General features: G+C 38.6%; 2 protein-coding genes across 2 annotated transcripts; one reads left to right on the forward strand and one right to left on the reverse strand.

Moving 5' to 3' along the window:
• Positions 1-2,139: 2,139 nt before the first annotated feature.
• On the forward strand, positions 2,140-6,073 carry LOC111654721 (troponin T, fast skeletal muscle isoforms-like; the record flags this gene model as incomplete). The annotated part of the gene is made up of 11 exons (XM_023405848.2): positions 2,140-2,197; positions 2,486-2,506; positions 3,265-3,283; positions 3,377-3,422; positions 3,723-3,839; positions 3,935-4,012; positions 4,370-4,483; positions 4,597-4,706; positions 4,875-4,965; positions 5,265-5,305; positions 5,793-6,073. Coding segments are annotated over 11 exons (732 nt in total), but the record flags the coding sequence as incomplete, so codon positions are not given.
• Positions 6,074-6,668: 595 nt separating this feature from the next.
• LOC111654707 (myoblast determination protein 1 homolog 1-like) lies at positions 6,669-9,307 on the reverse strand. Its single transcript, XM_023405827.2, has 3 exons — positions 8,508-9,307; positions 7,815-7,878; positions 6,669-7,335 (listed from the first exon to the last, which is right to left on the reverse strand). Exons 1-3 carry the CDS (start codon positions 9,039-9,041, stop codon positions 7,142-7,144), a joined length of 792 nt encoding a protein of 263 aa, XP_023261595.1. The 5' UTR covers positions 9,042-9,307; the 3' UTR covers positions 6,669-7,141.
• Positions 9,308-11,231: the final 1,924 nt, after the last annotated feature.

Raw genomic sequence — 11,231 nt, forward strand, 5'->3', positions numbered from 1 at the left:
AGGCATAAAAACATCAAAATATAATAAGGTATAAAAACGACATAGTATAGTAAGGCATAAAAATGTCAAAAAACACTGTCGTATAATAAGGCATAAAAACATCATTGTATAGTGAGGCATAAAAACGTCAAAAACATTATAGTATAGTAGTGCATGAAAGTTTGAAAAAACGGCATAGTATAGTAAGGCATAAAAATATCATAATATAGTAAGACATAAAAATGTCATAGTATAATAAGGCATAAAAACGTTATAAAAACATCATAGTATAGTAAGGCATAAAAAGTCATAATATAGTAAGGCATAAAAAGTCATAAAAACGTCATAGTATAGTAAGGCATAAAAACGTCATAGTATAGTAAGGCATAAAAAGTCAAAATATAGTAAGGCATAAAAAGTCATAAAAACATCGTAATATAGTAAGGCATAAAAACGTTATAAAAACGTCATAGTATAGTAAGGCATAAAAAGTCATAAAAACGTCATAGTATAGTAAGGCATAGAAATTCATAGTATAGTAAGGCATAAAAAGTCATAAAAACGTCATAGTATAGTAAGGCATAAAAGCGTCATAGTATAGTAAGGCATAAAAAGTAATGAAAACGTAAGGCATAAAAAGTCATAAAAACATCATAGGCATAAAAAGTCATGGTATAGTAAGGCATAAAAAGTCATAAAAACGTCATAGTATAGTAAGGCATAAAAAGTAATGAAAACGACATAGTATAGTAAGGCATAAAAAGTCATAAAAACGTCATAGTATAGTAAGGCATAAAAATTCATAGTATAGTAAGGCATAAAAATGTCAAAAAACGCTGTAGTATAATAAGGCATAAAAACATCATAGTATAGTGAGGCATAAAAATGTCATAGTATAATAAGGCATAAAAATGTCAAAAAACGCCAAAGTACAATTAGGCATAAAAACATCAAAATATAATAAGGTATAAAAACGACATAGTATAGTAAGGCATAAAAATGTCAAAAAACGCTGTAGTATAATAAGGCATAAAAACATCATAGTATAGTGAGGCATAAAAATGTCAAAAACATTATAATAAGTGCATGAAAGTTTGAAAAAACGGCATAGTATAGTAAGGCATAAAAATATCATAATATAGTAAGACATAAAAATGTCATAGTATAGTAAGGCATAAAAATGTCAAAAAAACGTCATAGTATAATAAGGCATAAAAATGTCATAGTATAGTAAGGCATGAAAGTGCGAAAAAATGCCATACTATAGTAAGGCATAAAAATATCAAAAAACGTCATAGTATAGTAAGGCATAAAAATAACAGTATAGTAAGGCATAAAAACGTCAAAAACGCCACAGTATAATAAGGCATAAAAACATCATAGTATATAAAGCATAAAAATGTCAAAAAACGCTGTAGTATGATAAGGCATAAAAACGTCATAGTATACTAAGGCATAAAAACGTCATAGTATAATAAGGCATAAAAATGTCAAAAAAACGCCATACGGTATAAAAATGTCAAAAGCATCATAGTATAGTAAGGCATAAAAACGTCAAAAACGCCATAATATAGTAAGGCACAAAAACGGCATGGTATAGTAAGGCATAAAAATGTCATAGTATAGTAAGGCATAAAAATGTCTTCAATCCACACAAGCACAACATGCAAAAGTTACAATACCACAATGTAAAACTATTCTGTTATAAATAAAGGTTTTACCAAAGTAAAAGTACATTAGTAGTATTGGGCACAAAAATATACTTAAAGTAACAAAGTTAAACAAAAAAAAATCCTTTAGCAGAACTCTCCATTTCAACATATTTTGGATTGGATTATTGGTCTATGATTATTGGCGCTTTGAAATGTGAGCAGCACGAACACTGCAGCTGGTAAGGGTGGCACTAGACCAAACAAACTTAATCATATTTTGCCAGGCACCTTCATTCATAAATTAGGCTATAATTTATTACGTGTATTAGTAATTTAAATCTGTAACGTAACTAGAAACTTGACGATGAATGACATGGGAATGACATGGGACTTGTGCAGTGGCTGCCACTGCCTCTACAACAAGAACACCCCAATCTGGTAAATGTGCTTCATAAGTTGTGCACCATGAAGATGACAGAACAGACATATCCAGCCCGATCACTAATGATTTCTGTTCTGCTCTTGCTTTGGACGCTTGCTGCGTGCAGAGGCCTATGAAGAGGAAGGTATGTTGATTTGAATTCTTCTCTGTTCTTCTGATTGAACCTGTTGTCTGTTTCCCTGTTGGTTAGGGGAGTGTTTCACCTGTGTATAATTCAAACTTTGTGCATCTGTTTGTATCACTGCTCTGCCTTGAGAGAAGCAGAATGTACCCGTTCACTTTAGTCTCTGCGTCAGCCGATGGAGGTGCCGTGGAGGAACATGGTGTAGGATTCACAAATGCTAAGTCATGGTTGCGGGCCCCACTGCTCATCTCTGCTTCTTCTCTTTTTTGCATGAATGTGTCCTGCCAGTGGAGGAGGGAGATCAAGATGGTAGTTTGTATTTCCTGCTGAGTCGCTGTTGCTTTGCCTGCATTTTCGTCCTTGTCTGTTCTTGTTTTTGTTTTTTTTAATGTGAAGGTCTCATAGAAATACATAAAAAGCTAATCACAAACTTCCCAATCTCAGTTGTGTTTTTACCACAAAAAACAATTAACAGTATTACAGAGTCAAAGTCTTATAATGTGCCTCATTGTTAAAGTGTGCGCTGATGTATGTTCGAAAAATCAAACAAAAAATAGTTCATGTGGTGATTTATGACACAGCGTACTGATCCTGATTAGCACTTTAAGTGTCTCTGATTATATTGGTTTGATTTACACACTAATGTACAACAAATTAACATAAGTAAAGTAGAACAGTGGCCTCATTCCTGTGTATTAACCTTTACTTCTAAGAAAATGCACAGTAATAAATCAAGTTATTGATATTTTAAGTTCATATCTCTGGAGGAGTGTTGATTTTCAACCAGTATTACTGTGTATTAACAGAACTCGAAACAGAGGCTAACACATAATAATCAAACCATTGATTTTGGAAGGTATTGTTAAGACACTCACACTACAACGATCTATTGGAGGTGTGAAACAACTTACAGCCCTCAGATGTAACTCAGCTTGTCAACGTGGATTGATGAATTTTCCCCCTCATTAACCAGCAGCTCGTTACACTTCTTCCTCTCCATGTTTGTGTATCTAACTGTTTGCTATCTCTCTTCTCTCCCTGTTGCTGTTTTGATGCTGAAAACCCAGAGGAGAAGCCAAAGTTCAAGTGAGTATATTGTCTATAAGCTTTGGATGAAACATCCTGTTTTTTCATGTAAGTTACTCGCCAGTACAATTTGCATATTATGTCTTTCTACAGACCCTCTGCTCCGAAGATCCCTGATGGCGAGAAGGTGGACTTTGACGTAAGCTGACATGTTTTTGTCGACTGGGAAAGTTAACTCAATCGCTCTTCTCCAAACCAAATACTTAAAGTACATGACATGCTATGTGACAGTAGGCCACATGACTGACGTGTTATTAAGGGTTCTTCAACACAAAAACTTCCTGCTGAAACCTACTCATTCACCGGCCCTTGAGAGAGTTTAATAACCCTCACAGACCAGGTTTTTCCACTTAGCTTGGGTTTGGAGCCAGCAGCCTCTGTGGTACATTCAGTAGATACAAGCCAACCACCTCATGGCTTGTCCGACTTCTTCTCACAGGACATACAGAAGAAACGTCAAAACAAAGACCTGATTGAGCTGCAGTCGCTGATCGACGCTCACTTCGAGTGCAGGAAGAAAGAGGAGGAGGAACTCATCGCTCTCAAAGAACGAATTGTGAGATCTTACCCAAATAAAAAAACTAGAACACCAGCTTCATTTCCGCATGTGGCAGAAATCATTGCATCCTGTCTTTCGATTTGCGTTTTCAGGAGAAGCGTCGAGCTGAGCGAGCCGAGCAGCAGAGGATTCGCGCTGAGAAAGATAAGGAGCGGCAGGCCAGGCGGGAGGTACGCAGCTTCTGCTTCTCTTGAACTGTCACAGTGTTTTTGTGCGGTGCTGTTCTTCTTTCAGTAGTAAAGAACCTTTTAAAATAGATTAATTGATTTCAAACAGAAATCATTTGAAGTAGGAGCTTCTGACTGTGGAGAACAGAAAGGACATGTAAGAGTTATTTAACACCAGGCTGAAAAGCTATGTCACACTGACCTCTACTGTGCTGAAAGTTCACATCTGTTGCACATCTGACCTCGCAGGGATGTTAGAGTTTAAATTACTCCTCACTTTTCATGGATATTAATGACAAGGGGAGAAAATAAAACCAACACGGGTGTTTGAATTGTGATATTTTGAAATTCATTTTACAGGCTGAGCGGATCAGAAAGGAGGAGGCCGACGCCCAGAGGAAGGCTGACGATGAAGCCAAGAAGAAGATAGCACTGACTAACATGGGATCAGGCTTCAGCAGCCATCTGCAGAGGGTGCGTGTCATTTCCTTTTCTCCTCTTCTTTGTTGTTGTTGTGTGTTCAGATTTTTTTGCTTCATACAAAGCACTGTGCAGACATGGAGTTTTAACTGGTTGGAGTTTTCTAGATTGACCAGAGGAGAGGCAAGAAGCAGACTGAAAGAGAAAAGAAGAAGAAGGTCCTGGCAGAGAGATGCAAACCCCTGAGCGTCGACAACCTCAGTGACGACAACCTGAGGTAAAAATCCAGAAGACATCTCACTCTCTGCAGCAAAACACCACAGAGATCATTTGTTATTGTGTTAACAGTTTAAATGTACAATGAGCAAAGTTTTTATGAGTGTTACCATTAGTCACTTCATTAGTTTGTTCATTGATTCTTTGGTTTCTGGTTTGTGTTTATCAGGGCAAAGGCGAAGGAGCTGTGGGAGTGGCTGCACAACCTGGAGGCAATTAAATACGACCACTGCGAGAAGCTCAAGAGACAGAGATACGAGGTCAGTAACAGAGATGAGGACATTTTGTACGTTTGATTTAGGTGATTACTACGCAGCTTAGTGAGCTTTCCTTTCTGGTGGGAGGTATTAAACAGCCCAAAATGTCCCAGCATCACTAACAGCCAACGAGGCAGTTTCAGGCAGGAGATTTGGGTGTGAAGTAGTTAGTATTAAATGCTGACTGTTGTTTTGAGGTGCACATTGCACATGTTGCAGCTTTAGAGTGAGAATCTCCAGGTCCTAAATGTGTGCAGGTGAGATGTACCTGCCTGCTTCAGTCAGAGCTGTCTGTCTTTCAGGTCATCTCCCTCAGAAACCGCATCGACGAGCTGCAGAAACAGTAAGTGTCTGTTCATGAGCATCAACCACAACATTTGCAGATAACATCAAAAAACAGCTGCATCTTAGTTTACAGGCTAAAATCACACAATCTATCTGAGTATGATGTTGGACACTAAAGCCTTTATATACAGTATATAAGCATTATATTGTATTGTAAAAAGGTTTACGTGTTTATTAATGTATTTGTAACTTTATTACATTATTTTTATTTTAAAAAACGTTATTAATTATTATCTGTAATTTGTGGTTTGTATTTATATGACTGCCCACTGACGGATCCTGCAGGTCTGAAGGGAAATCCGTCCTTTAATGTCTTGATTGGCTCAAAAGTGATCAAATATCACTTTGTTTTTCCCTTCACTGTTCACGGAATTATTCAGCATTAATACAGTTTACCTGTGGATGTGTCGATACTCTGGTGCGTTGGGATGTTTAAGAGGTGACTCTGCAGCTCTGACTCTGTTTTTGCGCTCTGCGCCTTGCAGCAGCAAGAAGGGAGCCGCCTCGCGCCGCAGAAAGTGAGCGGCTCCTCGGAGACGGTCAGGCCGGACAGGAGGCACGTTCCTCCGGCTACGGCAGCGGTTCACACCCCTGTGACACGCGCAGCTCCGGAACAACGGCAACAATTGGACGTCTTACCGCCTGTGTCTGCTTGAGTGAAATGTTTTTTTTCTGGATGAATTTAGCTCAAATAAAGAAATTTTAAAAAATGTCGTCGAAGTGTTTGTGTTAAAAAAAAATAAAAAAGAAGATGTGTCTGATCTGATCTGATCATCTAACTGGTTTCTTGTCAACAAACTAGAGGTTCATGCAGTAACACAACCCAACACAAAAAAAACAGAACTGTCAGAATATACATGATTATATTATTTTATCTGCATCTTAAGGGAAGAATTATGAAAAAAATCCCTGTTTGGTTCAGTCTCATCAACCGCTCATCAACAGGTGGTTCTTTTTCAGATTAAAAGCTCTAATAAACCCACCACATGGCAAACAGACGAAGTTAGCACTAGTCAGTGAACATGGTGGAGCATCTAGCAGCTAAAGAGTCACAGGTATTTCCCTCAGGAGGCGACTTGCATTGACCTGGTGAGCAGACACACGACTCTGAATGAAAGGAAATGTTACTCTGTAACTTGCTCTGCATGAGTAAATAAGCAGCTGTTTGTTCAACATGGCAACTTGAAAGTTGATGGCATGTCAATGTTGTGCTTAAAGACTGTTCTCACTGCCCCCAAGTGGCCAAGATACATGTTAATAAGGACATTTCAGTTTCTATAGACTTATACTACAGGCTGTATAAAAGATGCATGTGTGTTAGAGATTGAAAGCCAAAGAGAAATTATACTGAGGAGAGGAAGTTAGAATATAAATATTTCTTTATTAAAACGTCATTCACTCATAAATAATATATAGAAACATATGACACAACAATCCCACAATGTGTGTGTGTGTGTGTGTGTGTGTGTGTGTGTGTGTGTGTGTATATAACGAACAAGCAACTCTTATTTACAGATGTACAAAATGGTCCTTGGTCATTATGTCTGCAGCAAAAACCTCCTCCTCCTTCTAGTTCTCTTCACATGAGACTTATCCGACAGGCAGCGGCCTGCAGGTCGTCCAGGAGGCTGAACACTGAAGCACCGGTCTGAAGAAACTGGAGTCCTCAACCAAACAAAACTGTCACCAATTCAGAGGGATACTATAGAAATACCTCCGCTCAAATTGTAGAAGGAATATCTTAGTGTTTCTTCACGAGGCCTTCTGCACGTTCCTCCGTAAAATGGAAGGAATAAGTTTGTCCGTGGAATTTGAGTCCTCAGCTCCGTCAGCTTCAGAGCGGCTCGTACAAACTGTTGGGTTCAGCAGAAGGACTGGAGACAGCAGGGCTGTTGTGAGGTGATCCGGGGCCCCGGGGGACAACGCTGTCTCCTGCGGGGGCCACGGCCGGGTCCGTGCTGATCCGCTCTACGATGCTGGACAAACAGTCCAAACTGGAAATGAGGGACCGTTTAGTGCTGCTGGAATCTGTAGGAAGAGAAACAGGAAGCGTTAGTTTTTCCTGGAAGTGTTGTGTTTTTTATCTCTTATGGGAAAGTCGGTCGTATTAAATAACAAGCAGGTCATAGTAAAGGTCATATTACAGATATATATTTATTATACAGACTAGTCTTATTATAGGACAGATCCGTCACCAGTCATTTTAAAGAAAAATAAAGCCATGAATCAGTTACGTTAAAAAAAAACATATTTAAGCAGGAAACTTAAAGACTTTTTACAGATTGATCATATAAAAAGATAAACTTGTCACATTAATGAAGAAACAAGTCATATTTAAAAAGATTATGGTCATTTCAGAGGAGACATTAGTCATATTAAAGAAGCAGACAGATTTACAAGCTGAGTCACATTGAATCAGAAAATGAAACTGGTGATATGAAAAGAGAAACAAAATATACACATCAGATCAGATCCGACAGGACTGAAGAGCTCAATATTAAACTGACCGTCTGCCGTCGGGCTGCAGTCACTGTTTTCACTTCTGGCCGAACACGGAGAGAGGAAATCCATCTGGAAGCACAAATCAGTCAATTAGTCAATCAGTCAATCATCAATGATCCATTAGCAGACACAACAAGCTGAGACAGTGTTTGTTTAATTAGGCTTTTAAACAGTAAATTAGAGTAAATAATTGTCTTTATGGCTGTGACTTTGACATCCAGTCCTCTCAGTCTGTGAAAAGATTTAATCTGTGTCTTTAAAACACATTAATGTTACTCTTTATTTTACATTTTAGCATCTTATTATCAAAATTTAAAACAATGTGAGACACGTTTGAAGCCGCACAGACTCTTAAGCGTTGATCTTCTCAAATCTGATGCAATTTTGAAATTAAGTAGAAAAAAAATTGTACACAAATAAAAACCCCTGCCCAAATAAACTAATAAATATATCTTGAGCTATGCATCTAAAACAAATCTGCTGGGAAATCTGATTGTGCATTTACCTCCAGATTCTTTCCAAACTGTAACAAATCTGTAGAAAATCTATTTCATGTTTTGTTTTAAGCATTTAAAAGTTTCAAATGTGCATTTTCCATTCATCAAAATGAATCACTGTGGCCAGAAATAAATGCCCCGGAGACATTCTTTACATTTCATGAGGCAGCACATGAAGTGTTCAGCTGTTCTTGGACTCACCATGCCATCGGAGCAGTTGGAGCGGGGGCTGGAGGCGTCCGAGTCCCCGCCGTAGTGTTCCAGTGGAGGGTAGAAGGCGTCCTCCCGGCCGGCCCTCAGCAGCGTCTGCAGGGACTCGATGTAGCTGATAGCGTTGCGCAGGATCTCCACTTTGGGCAGCCGCTGGTTCGGATTGGAGGCCGTGCAGCGTTTCAGGGTCTCAAAGGCGTCGTTGACTTTACCAAGCCGACGTCTTTCTCTCATGGTTGCCGCTTTTCTTCTGTCTGCATGTGTTGTCTTCCTCTTGCAGGCCTTGCAGGCCCACATCAGGCAGTGCCCGGCCTGGTGGAGGACCCCGGGAGCCCTCACATGCTCATCCTTGGGGACGTGTTGGTGTTGATGGTGATGTTGGTGGTCCTCTGGCTTCAGCAGGCCGGCGTGTAACAGCCGAGCGTCCAGGTCATCAAAAAAGTTCATGTCACTGGTGCTGAAGCAGGGGTCATCGTAGAGGTCATCGGCTGAGGAGAGAGGGAAGGCAAGGTCGGACAGATCCATCGGCCTCTGCAGAGGATTCACTGAGTGAGACTAAAGAGTGAAGAGGAGAAAAAGTTTCACCAAAAGTCCCTCTGATGACTGAAGACGGAAAGAGAAAGTCTCCACAAAATGTTCTGTATCAGTTGAACTAAAAAGAGAATGAAGTTATAAAAAGAGAGCGGAAAAGAAAGGATGCTCTCTCTTAACACTCGCCTGTCAAAGTCAGCTGACCTGATTAAAAAACGTAGAAACAAACTACAGAGAAGTGACAGTGTTTTTAAAGGGCCAGTCTGTGTAACTTCAGCTCCCTTGGCTTTGGTTTCTCTTTATAAAGGAGTCAGTGTGGAGGCGGGGCTGTGGTGTAAGTGACCAATGAGCTGAGAGGTGTGGAGAGTGTGTGTGTGTGTGTGTGTGTGTGTGTGTGTGTAGGGGTGTGTAGGGTGTGGTGGGGTCACTGAGGTGAAACTCAGTAACAAAAAGGAAGTAATAAAAAGGCAATCAACTCCTTCTTAAGAAATCATTCCGTCTGCAATTGAGTCTGACTGTCTTCTTACTTATAAATAAACCGATTCTAACACAAATATATAAACATCATTTAACTTTTCCTAACTTTCTCATAAACTAAGAAATAAAATCTCTGTTTGAACCTAAACTGGCTTATTACAGTGTTACAGAATTGTGGATATCAAAGGTTAAAAAGATCATACAACTCAATCCAATACAAACTTTTTCAAGGAAACATTTTTTGCTGTGAAGTTTTTAGTTATAATTTCATTCTTTAAGCACCAACCGAAGGACTTAAAAAGCTGCATGTTTATTGTCACCTGCTGATTACACATGATAAAAACATTAACGCAGACACACACATGGGCCCAGAGTGTGTGGAGACACGGTTGTATTTCACAGGAAAAATCAGTCCTGAAACAAGTTGTTAGAGACTGAACTTCTGTACAACCGGCTCTCAGCTGCAGCAGCAGTTTGTGATGTACTTGACCAATGTTTTCCATTAACACTAATAATAATTGTCATCAATAATAACAGGATAGAACTGTGCTCAAGTATCAGGGTATAAAGGCATGTTCATATTATCAAGGTGAGATAAATATGATCAATAAATATGATATATGATATGATAGATAAAAATTATCTTTATCTTTAAAATCCTACTGAAATAATATTTTTTATTTATTATTTTATTTATCTATTTATTTATTTATTTATTTATATTAGCATTTTTAAATTTTTTTATTGCAGACATTTTTAACCAATCCTGTTAATTATTCTCGCAAGTGTAAAAGTAAAATCCCTCTGACACTGAAGTGCCTCGGTGTGCCGTCCTGCTGAGGAGGTCAAGGTGTCACATCATGTCAAGTTGTCAGGTCCCCGATCTAAAGTGGACCTGGTTTAGGGTTTTAGGGTCATCACTGGACAACAGTTTAAGACAATTTGTCCAAACAGGTGAAATGATGTCAACTCACAGACGGACTGATTGTCATTTGTTTTAAGGTTTGTTTGAAGTGGACATCTGTTTTTTTTTTTTGTTTGTTGTTGATGTCGTCTCGGTTTCTTTCAAATGAACCACTGAAATCAGAGTTTTATTATATGTAAATACTGTAGATAACGTGTGTCTTTTACACAGCCTGTTTGCATCTATTAGCACAAATATAAATGACAACTTGGGAGATTTCTTTACACTTAGTTTGGTGACAGTCTGACCAAACTCCTAATTTAAATTTAACTAAACTAACTTGACAATATGTAATTTCAACCCTAAACCCTAAAGGACTGACACAAAATTTACCTGATGGTAATTTTATTGTAATTTGGTGAAGATTTTAATTATTTTGCAGCATTGTGAAAAACAGATAAAACCATTACTTTTTTATATGTTAGAAGTTTGTGTTGTTTTAAATCCAGAGAAGATGTTTGGTTTTGTAAGTCTATACGATGGTTCATAAATTCTGATTCTCATTTAAGATTGAACAGGACCTTTTCTTCTCTTTTTTTTGACATCTTTTGTGTTTATTTGTTGTCCTGCGATTTTTCTCAGCCTCGGAGGTTTAGCGTCGAGGTGTGGGACAGAACAGCTCAGATCGCAGACTCCTCACAGCTTAATGGGAAGGCTCTGCGTTAAATTTAGCAGCTCGTGAAATTTAAGACGAGTGCCCTTCTACTGGAGGCTGGTATTATTTTGGAATTTCCCCCAACTCT

This window comes from Seriola lalandi, unplaced genomic scaffold (assembly GCF_002814215.2).
Source record: "Seriola lalandi dorsalis isolate HSWRI2012SDOR001 ecotype SW California unplaced genomic scaffold, Sedor1 jcf7180002054286, whole genome shotgun sequence".
NCBI classification, from domain to species: domain Eukaryota; kingdom Metazoa; phylum Chordata; class Actinopteri; order Carangiformes; family Carangidae; genus Seriola; species Seriola lalandi.